Genomic DNA, 17,685 nt, shown 5'->3' with positions numbered 1-17,685 from the left:
ATGTGTTGATGAGAGAACCGAGAGAATATGGCTCCTCCGGTGAATAAACATCTAAATGTTTTTTTTCAACAGCCAATCAGAAGTCGTCGTGATAGTAAACTGTAATGGCGGATAATTAAAACGTCTTGCTGTTGTTATTTCAAGTCAATGAATCCGCTAACAAGCCAAGAAAAAGGTATAGGAACATGCATTGTAAAATATATTTATGAAAGTCGAAACTTTTAATTAAACCATGAACGACTGACTTGTGGAAAGGTTTAGACGTTTTAAATGTCACATTGTTCAAGTTTGGACATGAAACTAGATTGTTTTGGCAGCCGTGTAAGTGGGTGGGGTGTGCATAAGTTGTTCTCCAGCGATTTTTTCCTTTCTTTATAAAGTACCCCTAAAAGGTTCTTTCCCCCCAAAAAACTACAAAATTCCCAATTGCCGTCTGAAAAATATCCAAAGGGAAATAAAATTTCGTACAGTCGATTGGTGTTTAACGGATAGGAGGTTTTTGGGATTCCGATAATGATGTCACGTTTGCGCATGCTCAAATTTTGGCCGTCAAAACTGGGGCCATTCTGCTATTGTTTGCATGTGATGAACCACGTCGTGATAAGGTTACAATCATATTCACCCTTTTGAAGAACAAAAAATACTCAGAACTTGAAATTCTTTCAGATTAAATTGAATCCAATGAACGAACACAAATAAGGACGAAAACAAACAACAAATTGATTGAATTGATGTAATCAACATATAGAAACTGATTTGAACCTATTTGTCTGTAAAAACTTACCTTGGTACAGATTAACTAAATCCTCTTGATAAATGTTAATGCTTTTATTTAATTGTTCACACCAGTTTTAACACTCTTTGTTTCAGCATTTTTAACCCAGTGTTTAATTGCCCCTTTGTTTATCACAAACCGATTATCTCGATATGATCGGATACTGTCCAGACAATTACTAAGAAAACAGTGTGTAATAAACCCAGGGACCTATACTTGTATGACTCTGTATGGGGTCTCTGCATAAACCACATGTGTCTGGTCATTAAACACAACTTATGATACCTCCATGTCATCTCTTAGCATATTAAGTAAAAAACTTAACAGTTGCTTAAATAAAATCTTTGAACATATTTAAAAAATAGACATTTGTCCAAAATGGATTAACAGCTAGGAACTATTAAGTGTATATATATTAGCCAGTTTAAACATAACAATAAAGTGTTTAATAACTATACATTTAAAATATTTTACAAATTTACTGCTACACAATTAACGTATTTAACGGGTACCTGCACATGTAAACTCTGCTATAATGTGTAAAGATCGTGCTTTACTGCAGCAGTGTTCGAAACATTATCATGAAAACAAGCAATCGCGTTTGGTCATTATATACGGATATAAAATACTTGCGTAAAATAAATTAAATGTGTAGATTTATGGTATCATAAAATGCTAGATTTGTATCGCTCATTATCACTAGAGAAGAGTTTTCAATATACATGTACATGCAAAGACAGTTCAATTTGCAAAATATGCAGGTGTTTTTTCAATTGGAATGCTTAAATTATGAATATTTTCATTCAATGTAAACGAAACGAAAATTCATTCAATGTAAAAGAAAACTAAAACAACATTTTAAGATTGAAATGTATTGAGCTATTAAAGGGCTTTGTTTTATGACTGATTCAATACACCCCTTACACTAAATTTCAATCTCTGATGAAAAATAACACTATCGCATCCACACCACTTATAATAATATTCAAATTATTATATGTTTTATAATTTTTGAAATATCATTTATTAAAGTCTTACTTATAAAAGAATACTGGTTTTTATAGTTTTGTTTTGTGAAATTTTAAGTATTAAGTCTTTCGACGACCTTTACTCTGATACAATATAATAGGCCGCGATCGAGAAGTTGACGGCCAATCTATTTAAAGTAACGGAAAACCCCTCTTGTGACGTCACACAAAAACCTCCTATAGCTAAGGACTTCGAGTCTCATTTCAACGTAAATACCATGCATTCAGTAATTAAACCATTAAACCTAGATAGACACAGTTCTTTCCTATTGAAACATGCCAACGGTTTTAAATTTCGGAAAAATTATATTTGTTTACAGCGCGAATTTCATGGTACACTGATTCAGTCATTACCGGATCGCTTAGGTCTTTATCGGATTACATGTTTATTTCTTGAAATTTGACACATCATATCTACAAAATAATTGCAATACAGGGCTTTCCTTTGACCTGAGCTCCCGGGTTTTGATGCTTGAAAATTACAGAATACCCTAGTTTGACTCTTGAGAAAATTACGTCATGCGTCACATTTGACCCAGGGGAATGTACCGACTTGCGTCAAAGAGATCAAAAGTTATTAAGAGTAATCGATAATTGGCTTGGGGCGGAGTATCTTTTGGTAGACGCTAACCTATATCGCCCGTTTGAAGCACAAGTCCGCCCAGTAAGCGGAGTTTTGCCCATTGAGAAATCTAATAATGACCAATTAAAACACTGCTGGTTCGATGACGCGTGTATCAACGTTCCATTATTTATCTGAGCGTTTGTTATCAGCTGTTTGCAGAAACGACATTCATTCAACCCACCAAAACAGAATGAACTCACCTGCGTCAGTTTTAATAATATCCAATATATAATTATAACATCCCTATCCACAATACTTTGAGAAATACTTCCACAATATGTCAGAATGTCTTTCCAATGCTGAATACAGTGTACCCAACCCTGTTTTATTCCATGTTTGCTCCGTTCAAAGACGCGCGAAAGTTATGCTGGCATATGTACTGTCTACAAAGTAAATTTACACGCTTTGCATCAGAGTTGCTAATAATAACCATAGAACTGGTATAACTGACCGTGTGGCAAAGGGACAAATTTGGATGCTGCATCAGCTAATTGATTACAACATAGGTGTAATAATTTACCATTTGAGACGGCATAGAAAATCGGCGTGTTTGTCGCACGTCCTCGGTAGAGATGGCACATGAAATAATTAAATCCGGATTTGAGCCGTCCAGGGTCGATTTTGAGATGATAGGAAATCCAATTAGTTAGTTTAAGGAGGTATTTTGATGGTAAACGGCTGGCACTGACATGAGAAGTAACTGACGAAACATCTTTTTGTTTTGTTTTAAAACATCTTGGCTACTTTCCCAAAACCGTACCATTCTACGAACGTTGCTATAGTTGTCCGCCAACTATAAATTATCTATTAGCAAAGTAAAGCACTGCAATATCATACTTAAAACAATATGTCAACCGAATTATATATTAATTGCGTATTTGCTAGGTTACTTGTTACTGGCTTTCATTTTCTGCAGACAAACAAAACACATATTTTATTTCATTCGCAAACGACGTATCTCTAACCGTTTTCGGATACGGTATGGTTCGTCGAATTTAATTTATTTCCAACGGTCTTTATAACATTTTTTATAGAATGACAAATACACATGCGGTGTTACGGATGGTCTGATTGATAAAATTTTGCATTGTACTCGCAAGAAATTGCACATAGAAAGAAAATAAAGAATAACAATAAGCAAGGGCTGGAGGGGCTCTGCCCTCTATTCCCTTTATCCTACGGTCTCTGAATCTCTGCTTAATTTTCCGTATTTCAAATTTGGGACAATTGACACCTTGATATATATTACATGTATGTCACTACAAGTGCGAGTGTATTTTTCACAATGTTGGTCACAATGTATGTTTGCATTATCTCTTTTATTGACTGGAATATATTAAGAAATAAATGTTTAGATATTTGTAAATTTGTTGCTTTATATATATATATATATATATATATATATATATATATATATATATATATATATATATATATATATATATATATATATATATATATCTCAGTAATTCGCTTTAAGTACAAAAGATCATTTACTCTCCTGCGTTATTATTATGACTCATACAAATTTGTTTTTGACTCTTGAAAATTTGGTCCCAAGAGTCATTGACTCTTGAGATTGGAGGTCTAAGGAAAGCCCTGGCAATATATGTAAATTTCCAGAAAGGAAATTTATTTCTGCGTTTAATAAGACCAAGTTCATGGAAATCGCTGCACAATTGATGAAGTACTGGCTGTTCAACGCATTGCACCCTATATTCGGGTCATTTTGAGTTGAATACCTTGTTATAGATTTGATAGTGAAAAATATGTTTTCAGAGAAATCGATTTTTCGTTTTAATTTGATTATTTTTCATTAAAAATGATGTTTTCGCTAATTAATATCATAGCTACACGCTAACCACATGTGTATTTGACAACTTCAATCGAGTTTATATTTATTTTGAGACAATCCCCAAATTCCTGAATATGGGTCACCACATGTCCGTTATTCACTAAATCCTGAGTTGCAGCTTTCATGCTTATTTTATATGGTACACATCAATTTGGTTTCTGAGCATTCTTACTTTTGTAAAGGACACATAATACTAAAATATTACATCAATGAACATTATGTTTACCACACTAAATCTGCAAAATTCCAGAAACCATTCGTCTGCACTTTTCCTGTCGTCACAAAAACGGTGCGTACATAACGTGACCTTGTTTTGCTTTCGAAAAAGGAAACAGTTGTAAACATTGACACACGTCAACAATACATGTAGCATGAATCGACTTAACAATGATAGGCTTTTTGTATTCAATTCATAGAAAACTATATATCCTAACATAAATAAAAGTATTTTGCAAAAAACGTTTAACCTATCCGTTACTCACTAAACTCCGCTATACACCAATCGACTGTACCATTTTTTTTCAAAAAATGAATTATCTGCAAGTTAACAAATAAAATGAGCACTCACACTGAACATTTCAAGCCAAAATGAATGTAAATCAATATTTGAGTTGATATGTGCTATTGATACCAAGCAATTAAAAAAACACATAATTCCCACTTGGAAGATTCACTGAGTTCACAGCTCGAATTTTCCAAATTTCAGTGTTTTTCGCACTATTTTGTCCCAATTGGTATGGTATAGGTACTTTTACCCAATTGGGGAAGAAAAATCACTGGTTCTCAAATGCTTTTAGCTTTTATGACACATACATACAGCTCAACGTTGTTCCTTTCATTTTTTTTGTCATGTTGAATGAAAAATATATCTTGTGTATGTCTATAACATTGAGTTTAACTTATCTTGTGACACTTTGATCATCAGGTTGAACAAAAGGGATTAAGGCCATGAAACCTGGGTGAAGCATGCCTGAGGGCAATGGACCATAACTTTTGTGGAATTGGGTTCTTAAATATGATCATGACAATCCAACACCATATTTACATTATAATGTACATGATCATGAAAATCCAACACCATATTTACATTATAATCAGTGCTCCAGCTAGCAATAAATAGAGGGGCGCTGCGCCCCTCTAAAATTTGCCCCCTTAAAAAGCGCCCCTCTATTTTTCTGTCAAATGCCCTTTTGATCTCTAAATTCCTGTTTTCCGGCCGTATAAATCGCCAGAAACATCGACATGAATACACAGATAACACCCTTGCCGGTACATAACTGCCTGGGCGTAATAAGTCAACACATTGTGAACAAACAAGCCCCAAGGGCATGGTTTGTTATCATATCATTAATTAGCCTTTTGTTGCAGACGATAGTAACATGCTGTGAAAGATTATCTCTGAGGTCACGCTTGGTTAGGCACAATCACACTCGAATGAAATCAAACTCAGCACTATTGATTTTTTTTACTTCTGAATTCTTTGGCTATGATTTTTTGTTTGCCAAAATAGTGATTTTTAATTCAAAACACCTATTAAAATTTGAAAATTAATCATCTTTTTTAATGTGAATATGCGGTTAATTTTAAGTCCGAAATTACAGCATTGAAAATCGTATTTGTGTTTGGATTTTATTTCTGAACTTTAAAACACTGTCTGTTCTCAATCATGATGAATTTTAACATGAATAGGGGCAGACAGTTGTTATTTCAACAAATAAAGAGCTTGTTTGGATGGAGGATTTATCACTCTGCAAGTAAAATGTAATTTTGATAATGTTATATATTTTCGCGACCTAACAAAACTGCCAACGTTGTTGACATTAATTAGTTGAAATAACGTGTTGTAAAATAAATATATCAATGTTTCATTTCTAATCTCCAGACTGGATGCTACTTCATGGTGACATTGATCATTGTTCAGACTTTAAATTTGTCAATATAGATTATTGTTTTAATTAATATGATTAATATTATTGTGGAAAAACATTGGCTCACAGTTATTCAAAGTAACAAATTAAGTGATGACAGTCACAACATTTATTTGACCCAGTGAAACCCCTGAATTTATTTCATGTTTTCTTCATTTCTTCTACAAGGCCACTGATGCTTAAAGTTTAAACTGGAACCGGAAAGATTAACATGCAGTTCAATGATGATAGGTGATAAAAAAACATCAAAATCCCTCCCCCCCCCCCACACACACCGGAAAGAAATATGATATCTTCATATCTCTAATGCGTGTAGTCGGATGCTAGCCCAAGTCGGTTATGAAATTGGCTACGAAGTTGTTTTCCTTAGCGCCAATGTAGATAGTAATATATTTATTATAATTTCATTACACAAAATGAGGAACAGCATACAATTGGTGAAAACATTCAATGCACTAATGTTTACAATTCATAAGTATATAGTATAAGCAAAGTATATACTTAAGTATATTAATAACCAAATGCCCTATTTTCCAAAATTACGCGTGAAATTTGCCCTTTTTGGGGAAGCTCCCCTCTATTTTGAAAAGCTGGCTGGAGCACTGATAATGTACATGATCATGACAATCCAACACCTTATTTACATTATAATGTACATGATCATGACAATCCAACACCATTTTTACATTATAATGTACTTGATCATGACAATCCAACACCATATTTACATTATAATGTACATGATCATGACAATCCAACACCATTTTTACATTATAATGTACATGATCATGACAATCCAACACCTTATTTACATTATAATGTACATGATCATGACAATCCAACACCATTTTTACATTATAATGTACTTGATCATGACAATCCAACACCATATTTACATTATAATGTACATGATCATGACAATCCAACACCATTTTTACATTATAATGTACATGATCATGACAATCCAACACCATTTTTACATTATAATGTACATGATCATGACAATCCAACACCATATTTACATTATAATGTACATGATCATGACAATCCAACACCATATTTACATTATAATGTACACGATCATGACAATCCAACACCATTAGTGCGTTCAGTTACAGGGAACGTTCGCTATAGTTCGCGAACGTTCGCTATTGAACGCTCGGTTTGCAGGGAACGTTCGCGAACCGAAGCGAACCCTCTCGGGAGGTAGTTCGCTAGCGAAACCAAGATGGCAGACATATAAGTTGTCGTTGTTGTTCAGTGTACCTTCGATATTTTTATATTTTTTTGTAGTACATAGAATGAATTGAATTATAAACAAAGTGTATAGGAGGTTTTGGGGATTTCGATAATGACGTCAAGTTTGCGCATGCTCCAATTTTAGCCGTCAACACTGCGGACATTCTGCTATTGTTTGCGTTTGATGAACGGCATCGTGTTAAGGTTTCAATCATATTCGCGACCCTTTTTAAGAACAACAAAATAATCAGAAATTGAAATTCTTTCAGATTAAATAGAATCCAATGAACGAACACAAATAAGGACGAAAACAAACAACAAATTGATTGATTTTATGTAATCAACATACAGAAACTGATTTGAACCTATATGTCTGTAAAAACTCACCTTGTTACAGATTAACTAAATCCTCTTAATACATGTAAATGTTTTATTTAATTGTTCACACCAATGTTGGCACTCTTTATTTCAGCATTTTTAACCACCCAGTGTTTAATTGCCCCTTTGTTTATCACAAACCGATTATCTCGATATGATCGGATACTGTCCAGACAATTACTAAGAAAACAGGGTGTCATAAACACAGGGACCTATACTTGTATGTCTCTGTATGGGGTCATAAACCGCGGGTGTCTGGTCATTAAACACGATTTATGATACCTCCATGTCATCTCTTGGCATGTTAAGCCAAAAACTTAACTGTTGCTTAAATAAAATATTTGAACATATTTTAAAAAATAGACGCTCATTTGTCCGAAATGGATGAACAGGAACTATTAAGTATATATATAAGCCAGTTTAAACCAGAGACCTACGTCTCTGTTTAAACATAACAAAAAAGTGTTTAATAATAACAATACATTAAAAATATTGTGGAAATATACTGCTACACAATTAACGTATTTAACGGGTACCTGCAAATATACGTTTAAATATCGTGCGTTACTGCAGTGTTCGAAACATCATCGTGAAAACAAGCAATCGCGTTTGATCATAATATGGATATAAAATACTTGGGTAAAATAAATGTATAGATTCATAGTATAATAAAATGCCAGAATTTTATCGCTCATTATCACTACAAAAGAGTTTTCAATATACATGTACATTCAAAGACAGTTCAATTCGCAAAATATGCATGTGTTTTTTTCCATTTGAATGCTAAAATGTATTAATATTTTCATTAAATGTAAACGAAACGAAAATTCATTCAATGTTAAAGAAAATTACAATTTCATTTGAAGATTGTATTGTATTGCGCTATTTTAGGGCTTTATTTTATAACTGATTCAATGCACCTCTTACACTAAATTTTGATCGCTAATGCAAAATAACACTATCGCATCCACGCCACTTATAATTATAATAAAACTATTATAGGTTTTATTATTTTTGAAATATCTTTTATTTAAGTCTTAATCTAAAAAAGAATACGGGTTTTTATAGTTTTGTATTATGAAATTGTCAGTATTTAGTCTTCTGACGACCTTTCCTCTGATACAATGTTGTTATTCGCGATTTCCTCCATCAAATTCGCAATCAATTTTCTGGGAGCCGCCATCTTGAAACGTTCGCTCCGAACTTATAGTTCAATAAGACTGAATCGGAAACGAACGATCATTGGCGAACGTTCGCTGTAACTGAACGCACTACATGTTTACATTATAATGTACATGATCATTGCATGTTGTATAGCTTCCTGACTTTTCACTTGTCCACTTTTTTAGAGCCCTGTTAAAGTCAAACAAATCTGGTGTAATTAACTGTGATTTACCTTTTTTCAAGCTTCTTTTATCTAATTTGGTATTAGCAGTTTAATGTGCGACAAACACTTTAAATTTGGCTTCCTACATCACCGGGCGAAGTTTTGGCTCATGTTGCCCTCACGACTGATGTATTTTTTAAAAGTGAAATGTATCTGGATCAAACCTTGATGTTTCCCTAGGTAACAAAAAACTAAGCGAAACATAAACATAATAAGAAAATTCCAAGACTTATCCTTATTTTAAAGCCTGAAAAAAAAGTTGTTTGGTTTACCCTCTTAACCGAGTCACACAACTGTCTAGGCTCTAAAAGAGAGCTTTCAAGTATGCAAAAGACATTGACATAGAGCGGCATAAGAACCTACAAAAGTACACAGGTACTTAATGTAGAAATGCTTACCATGGTATTGTCAGAGATATTCTATCCTACAGCAACTCAGCAAATCTTTTCTCATATGTAATTTGTAAAGGAAAGAGTTGCATATGTGTCAAGTCTCACGGTTTTGGGCATGCAATGACGGTCTCTTGCTGACTTAGTAATTTCTCACGCATTTTTTCACAAAAAAAAAAATGAAAAAAGTAATGTTTGGATTTCATAAAATGTTGTATAATTACTACCGAGACGTGCGGGCTGTTTTAGTGGTTTCTAATATAAATACCACATGTACTGAAAACTGTTTAACGGTGTTAATGTACATGTATCATCACCACGCCACCAGTGTCTATGTAAACAGAAAAAAATCAACTTCAAAATCTCAGCAAGTGGCTCACGGGCAAAGAAAAAACCTTCAAGCAAGAAAAGATCTAATTTCAGAAAAAAAGTCTTAATCTTAAACCTTCAATTTGTAATGTGAGGCAGTCATTTAGGAAAACTATATACTTTTGTAAGATAATTAGAATGGGGCCAAATTGTGGCCCAAATTTGACACACACAAAAACAATCCGCTGATATTATTGTCCTTCCAGACTGTTAACATTCTACAATTGCTGTGACAACATCATCCCACGTCATGACGGCCACAGTGGACGACTCTCTCCGTGAGCAGAGCAAACTGTTGCTACGGCGACTAAAGGACAAGCAGACTCAACTCCAGGACATTGTGAACCCCAGCTTGTCCGAGGAACCGACAGGGGCCAGTGTGAAGTCACCTCCAAGTATTACCTACACCAGGCAGACAGCTAAAAGGTGACACAAACAGTATATTGGAGCTTCGTTAAGGAAAAACTGGGCCTATTGCATTTAAGTGACGTCCTAGATTAGAATCTGCAGCTGGCACGGTCCAGTATGGGACAAAACTCTCCGCTTGTATGGTATTTTTGGTTTAAAGGCTGTCTCGTCTTTATGAAAATCCAGTTTAAAAGGAAAGTGTCTCAAACATGTGTCCAATGGCTTTTCTGGGATGACACTTTACGCACATTAATTAATTGCTGTTTTCCCAGCAACTAGTTTTTCCTACCTTATGAAAATGTCTTGCTCCATTAAATCTTTTATTTCATGACAAGATCTTGCACATTTTACATCATAAACAAACGTGATGTAATTAATTTCTTACTTTTATTTGTGGTTTATCCACAAACAAATTAATTATTTCATTAAATAAAACTGAATGCACAGTTTAGGACCCTGTTACTTCTGATTTGGTGTTTTAGGTGTATTTATTCTGTATCATCGAAGAGGTGAGTATTGGGACTTTGTTTTTTCTTTGGATGAGCCTTTGAAATATATTAAAATATCTCAAGCAATCATGTACAAGAACCTTGAATGTTTGTCTTATTAGGCCCCCCTTTGAAGAAGAGGGGGTATATTGTTTTGCACATGTCGGTCCGTCCGTCGGTCCGTCCACCAGATGGTTTCCGGATGATAACTCAAGAACGCTTAGGCATAGGATCATTTAACTTAATAGGTACATTGATCATGACTGGCAGATGACCCCAATTGATTTTCAGGTCACTTGGTCAAAGGTCAAGGTCACAGTGACTTGAAACAGTAAAATGGATTCCTGATGATAACTCAAAAATGCTTACACCTGGATCATAAAACTTCATAGGAACATTGATCATGACTGGCAGATGACCCCTATTGATTTTCAGGTCACTAGGTCAAAGGTCAAGGTCACAGTGACTTGAAACAGTAAAATGGTTTCAGGATGATAACTCAAGAATGCTTACCCCTAGGATCATGAAACTTCATAGGTACACTGATAATGACTGGCAGATGACCCCTATTGATTTTCAGGTCACTTGGTCAAAGGTCAAGGTCACAGTGACTCGAGATAGTAAAATGGTTTCGGGATGAGAACTCAAGAATGCTTACGCCTAGGATCATGAAACTTCATTGGTACATTGATCATAACTGGCAGATGACCCCTATTAATTTTAAGGTCACTAGGTCAAATGTCAAGATCACGGTGACAAAAAACGTATTCACAAAATGGCTGCCACTACAACTGACAGCCCAAATGGGGGGCATGCATGTTTTACAAACAGCCCTTGTTTATATTACGGTACCTTAACAATGCAATTAGTGTTATTATTTTTCAATTACTGTTTGTTACTTCACAAGGTGAACTAATAAAACAGAAGCCACATGATGTCTCATTGCAGGCCGCAGGTCAAGACCCCGGTTAGAAGGCTTGAGGGTGATAGGACTAACCTCAAAGAGAAAGTTGACACATCGTTACAGAAGTCTGTGACAGAACGCTCAGCTGTGGAGGGAAAGGCCAGGTAAGGCTTACATATGGGTAGCTTTGAGAAAACTGCTCTTAATGCAGTCTGCACAGGCTAATCAGCTTTTCACTCAATCCAAAAAAAATCCCTTAGGTCTCACTCCTCAAGTGGAGACATGCAGGGTCCTTTCGGGGTGGGGTGGGGTTATAATGAAAACACAATGTTGATCAACTGTTAACAAAATATCTGCCCTAACTCGTTCACTTTACTGCAAAGCTTAACTTAACAAATGATTGTTTAATCCAGTTTTAAATTTCACAATGAGAGGTAATGTAGTTATGTTTTAATCTTAAATCATGAAATTCATATGCTGTTTTCACATCAGGTTGTGCAAACGTCAAACCCAATCAAAAGAAGACACGCACAAGAACTATCAAGACGACAATTGCACAGATCACAAAGAAAACTACATGGGAGCTCTGCCAGAGAAAAATGTCTGTTCTAAAATAATGGAAACACCATCGAACGAACCCCAGAGTCGAGACACAAACCCAGACCTGTCTGATCTCCGTAAAGACATTGAAGCAGAACATATGGATCAACTGAAAACCTTTGGAAAAATTTCTGATGATTCACTGTTTATAGAAAACAGGTCCAATGAAACTGGGTCAGGAGGGTCGGCTACACCTAACACGTTACGGAAGCGACGCATTATTGATCGGAACGTGCGGGTGAACGGGGTTCGAGACCTGAACGCGAGTGAGTTGATGAGAGAGGTGGAGGATGACTATACAAGGTTGAACTATAGTTACTCCAACGTGGATGATACTGACCTGAAGTTTCTGCAGGAGAGACTTGCACAGGCTGAACTTGCAGATACACAGGTAGTCTAGCGGAATTTTGTACGGGGAAGGGAAACAGGCTGAACTTGCAGATACACAGGTAGTCTAGCGGAATTTTGTACGGGGAAGGGAAACAGGCTGAACTTGCAGATACACAGGTAGTCTAGCGGAATTTTCTATGGGGAAGGAATAGAAGAGAGCCTTTGCTGTTGAAAACCGTCTAAATGCATGTGCAATCAGCAAAGGCTCATCAGGGATGACACTTTTCACTTGTGTTATATTTTTCATTCATTGTCTGCACATGCATTAGACTTGGTTTTTTCAGAGCAAGGATCAAATAGTTGTTATTAAAAGGAACCAAAATGTGTTAAGCCATACTTGCCAGAAATTTTCAGGTCCGAATCGGGACATTCCATTAAAAATGTCGGGACATTTAACCAAAAGCTTGACACCTAAAACGATCAATCATGCCACCTTTACTGTACTCAGTAATCAGTATATTACTTACAAAACCTCATTTCTTGCAAAAAAATGATGATAAATGTGTTATGGAATTTACCTGAAATAAACACACATGTGCACTATGCAAATGAATCCATGATGTGAAATTCCAGGGCATGCCTTTATGTCACATCCATTTAGGACAGAGGCATTTGTAATCGTTCAACCCGATGTGCGCGCATCAAGCACTGTTTTTATTCAACCAATCATCAATTTACTCTAAATTTAGATTGATGCAATATGTGCAAATTATTTTCTGAAAATCAGTCAAAAACTAAAGTAAATATATGCAAAACATCAATGTGTATCGGTCAGAGCTCAATTTGTTTGATATACCAGATTGGTGTTTTGACAGAATATGTGGGGACAGTGGTCTAGTGATAGGATGCTGGTCTAGGGATCGGAAGGTCCCAGGTTTGAAACTCGCTCGAGGCACTGGATTTTCCTGAGCAAAGAATTAATCCCACACTTGCTCCTCTCCACCCAGGTGTATAAATTGGTACTTGTGAGGGAAAAAAGTCAATGTGCCGTGGCTGCCTTCTGCGCCATATGTAAACGGACAAGCTAAATTCCAGTGATCGGGGGTTAATGTCGATGTGGGCTGAAGATGCATACGTTATCAAAGCAGACAATAAACCGCACCTTTAACTTTTAACAGATTACCGCGTAATAATATCTTTGGACTTGATTTGGGCCATGAAATACAAAAGCAGTCTGCTTTTAATTCACAATGATGCATCTATCGCTAGCAATTAGCTACCCCTATCATAAACACACCATGGTGTGAAAGCCCGATAAAATCAATAATTTGCCAATAGATCGGTGATAAGGTGTCAAAAACAACACTGGATCACTCGACTTGTAGATATGGTTTGTTAATAGGGGGCAATAAAGGGATTAGCAATGGTACATGTAGGTTAAGCCAGACAGAGCTTGATTATCGAATTTTATTGTGAACTTATAGAATGTAGGTCGTTTTTTTACGAATGTAGGGACAAAGTGTGTCACATCTGGATACCCGGACAAACACCCCAAAAGCAGGACTGTCCTGCCAAGATTGGGATGTCTGGCATGTATGGTTAAGCACATTTTATGAAGTTTATCTTTACCAAAGAACCTTAAAGGGGCCTTTTCACAGATTTTGGCATTTTTTAACTTATTCATTAAATGCTTTATATTGATAAATGTAAACATTGGATCGTAAAAGCTCCAGTAAAAAATCAAGAATAAAATTAAAATAAGGAAAAGAACATTGCCCGGAGCAGGTTTCGAACCAGTGACCCCTGGAGTCCTGCCAGAGTCCTGAAGTAAAAACGCTTTAGCCTACTGAGCTGTTCCGCCGAGTACACATACTTGACGTATTTTATACCTTATATAAGCAATCTTCGTAGTTTCACAAAATGTAACGACAAAAACAGAACTCTCCAAATTATTCAATCGTTTCGCGTTGCAACGCTTTATAATTTTTAGGTTTTAAAAAAATCGTCAAAAGATGCATATAATGGCTATATTAGACCATGGTAAATGTTCAGTATTACTGTTTCCTCACAAATATCATAACTAAAACGAAAATTTGCGAATCTGAAACAACTTTTTTCAATTTTGTCAATTTACCAAAGCGTGAAAAGATCCCTTTAAGACTGTATTAGCAATACTTCAAAACTCATGAGCACAACAGTATCTAGTTGAGCTGTTGTGATGTCCCTATGTCTGGCAGTGTGCAGTACGCATCGTCAACTTTTAGCTGGTTACCATTCTAGCAGACACATTTTTCATCCAAATTTGAATAAAATTTTCTGAATGAATATCTGGATAATATCTTGGTGGATTTGAATCAGGGTGCTGTATGTCCAAAAACTATGTCTCCATGTTAAATCTCAGGAAAACCCTGTTGCCACTCCAGAGTCCACAGTTATGGCTCAATCTGAATGAAATATGGTCTGGATTTTGTTATCTTGGCAATGTGTGTTTAAAAACTAGGTCACCAGGTCAATCCAAGAAAAACCTTGTTTCTACTCTAGTGGCCACATTTATTACTAAATCTTCAAGAAACTTTGTCGGAATGTTTGTCTTGACAATATGGAAGCTATGTTTGAATCTGGGGCTTTTGCATAACACAAATAAGGTCACCAGGTTAAATCAGTAAAAACATTTGTACCAGTTTATACGATACATTTGTATATTTATTACTCAACTTTGATGACACTTGGTCAGAATACAAATGATTTATCTTGACAATATGAAGGCAATGTTTGAAACTGGGTCTATTAGGTTTAAAAACCTTTATAACCAGGTCAAGTCATCAACGATTGGTGAGTGCTTAAGGGCTACCATGGTCCTATTGTATTAAATAACCAGAAGCAATGTGTGTGTATCTGCAGTGATTTCATTCTTTATGAAGTACTGGAAACGGCACTTCCCAATGATGAAAAAACTACAAATTTCCAATTGCTGTCAACAAAATTCCCAATTACAGGTTTCCAAAAACAAAAAAAAAACAAAAAAATGCATTATTAAGTTAGTTTCCCTATGCAGCTCTATGACTTGATCCTAAGTAAATATAATATTGACAGCTTGACAACACTAAGTTATCAATTTAAAAGTATTTGGGAGCAAAAAATCAAATACACCAATTTCCCACTTTGATGACTTCACAATACGAATTTTCCAATATTAGGATTTTTTAGGTACATTTATCCCAATTAGGCTGGTACTGGTACTTTTCACAATTGGGTAAAAAAATCACTGATTTGTTTCCAGGACTGCTATGAAGTCCCTGTGCGGGATACAGACTCTGACCCGGAAACTCCCGGATATGCTCAGAACCTCGATGACCCGGCAAACTCCAGAAAGATCGCAAAATTCATCAGAGATACGAAGAAACCAAAGTCAATACTTCTCTCTAATAATACCAGCAGACTGAATAAGGTACCTTTACAAACAATTGTTTCTTAAGATAATTGATCATCTTAATTTTTCCTAGTTTCCACATAGCAAAACTTATTTTATTTATAACTTATGACGCGCTTTCTTTCCATAGTCCAGCACTGCCAATGGCAGCAGGGTGAGCTTTCGAAGTCCATCGCGTGACTCCTCTGGGAACCTTACCTATGAGATGGACTCATTCTCCAGGCAGCAGCAGAGGATGCTGGGATACGATTGGATAGCAGCTCTAATAGAGAATGACCCAAACGCTGTCAACCAATCAGAAACATTCTTTGATGAGCTGCGAGAGTTCCGCAAGCTGAACATGCAGGAGTGCTCGAATCAGATGTACATGGAGTAAGTCAGTCAATGAGGGACCTGTGTGTAATCCTTTCCAGCTCAGATATGCATTTTTATCTGTTTGCAGTCTCGTAGAAAATCGAATTAGTTAAAGACTTTTCTTAAGAAAGTCAAGTTTTGAAGGCTCAGTTTCCAACTGTTAGATAATGATGAATAGGCTTTACAGCCTGCAAGTTACTCTACAGTACACTCCACGCGTTTTCCCCAATTTCCCTCCATACTCCGCGGGGATTGACCTGGAGGGAGATTAAGAAAATCCCGCGAGACGCGGCGTTTGCATGATTTTGGACGCGGCGGTTAACGATCGGCAAACTGATAAGCCGACGCGGTGGCAATCGGCGTTGGCAACGCGGGGGGAAACTCCGCGTTTTACGAGATAACGATCAATTTAATTTTGTTTGACTTCCTGATTTTCAAATAAAATTACATTTATTACTAGTACATACATGTACATGTAGTATAATATTTACAATTTAAAAAAAAACAACCAAGATAGATCGATCCCGACGTGGTTGTAGAAGTAGTTGTTGTTGTATAGAAAACTAGTTGATTTACAACACACAAAACGTCGTCTTTTAACTAATACTTACCAATTAATATAAACACAGTTTGCAACATTGTTTTATTTTGATAATATAATCCAAAGTTTTCATGTTAGCAGGTGATTTTCTATACTGAACATGTAAACAAATGACCAAGGACCATAAACATCTTGCAAATCTGTGTGAATTGACAGTTTGACGTAATCAAAGAAAAGCCGCTTCATGTCTTAAGGCATAACTTACTCAAGTAAACACTTTCAACAAATGCATAATGAATGGTTTTTATTGTCGGAACAAAGTCAATTCTCTGCTCGCTAATGCATTTATTTTCTCTTTGTAGGTAGGTTATTCCATTGATTACTAAAAGAAGGTGGTAACTATTGAGTTGATTGTTGCATTTAATATTCACAGTTGTTTTCTTGTTGCGTCGACATTCAAAACAATGTTTACCAGTAATTATGGATCGAATCGGCAGAGTGACATTCACACATGTTAATCCCTTTTGTCAAAACACCGCAGACAGCAGTCTACACAATAGGTCAGTAGACAAGCTTTGCGTGTTTTCATAACGTCAAACACTTAAAATCCAGTTCCGCCCAGATGTCTTCTTTAATCAGTTTACAGTACAATTACTG

The 17,685-nt window shown here is 35.8% G+C and overlaps 1 protein-coding gene across 1 annotated transcript; it reads left to right on the top strand.

Moving 5' to 3' along the window:
• Positions 1-78: 78 nt before the first annotated feature.
• On the top strand, positions 79-16,509 carry LOC127840463 (uncharacterized). The gene is made up of 6 exons (XM_052368881.1): positions 79-175; positions 10,180-10,399; positions 11,818-11,937; positions 12,266-12,764; positions 15,984-16,151; positions 16,264-16,509. The coding sequence occupies exons 2-6, from the start codon at positions 10,224-10,226 to the stop codon at positions 16,507-16,509; spliced, it is 1,209 nt and encodes a 402-aa protein (XP_052224841.1). The 5' UTR covers positions 79-175; positions 10,180-10,223.
• Positions 16,510-17,685: the final 1,176 nt, after the last annotated feature.

Source organism: Dreissena polymorpha, chromosome 8, assembly GCF_020536995.1.
Source record: "Dreissena polymorpha isolate Duluth1 chromosome 8, UMN_Dpol_1.0, whole genome shotgun sequence".
Taxonomy (NCBI): Eukaryota; Metazoa; Mollusca; class Bivalvia; order Myida; family Dreissenidae; genus Dreissena; species Dreissena polymorpha.
The sequence above is the reverse complement of the archived record's forward strand: the minus strand, read 5'-3'. Positions and strand labels throughout refer to the sequence as shown.

What these genes read in the sequence shown, in the direction of transcription:
- LOC127840463 (XM_052368881.1), top strand. Translation starts at nt 10,224, where the DNA reads ATGACGGCCACAGTGGACGACTCTCTCCGTGAGCAGAGCAAACTGTTG. An exon ending in CTGAACTTGCAGATACACAG is followed by an intron (nt 12,765 to 15,983) that starts GTAGTCTAGCGG and finishes ATTTGTTTCCAG; the next exon opens with GACTGCTATGAAGTCCCTGT. An exon ending in ATACCAGCAGACTGAATAAG is followed by an intron (nt 16,152 to 16,263) that starts GTACCTTTACAA and finishes TTCTTTCCATAG; the next exon opens with TCCAGCACTGCCAATGGCAG.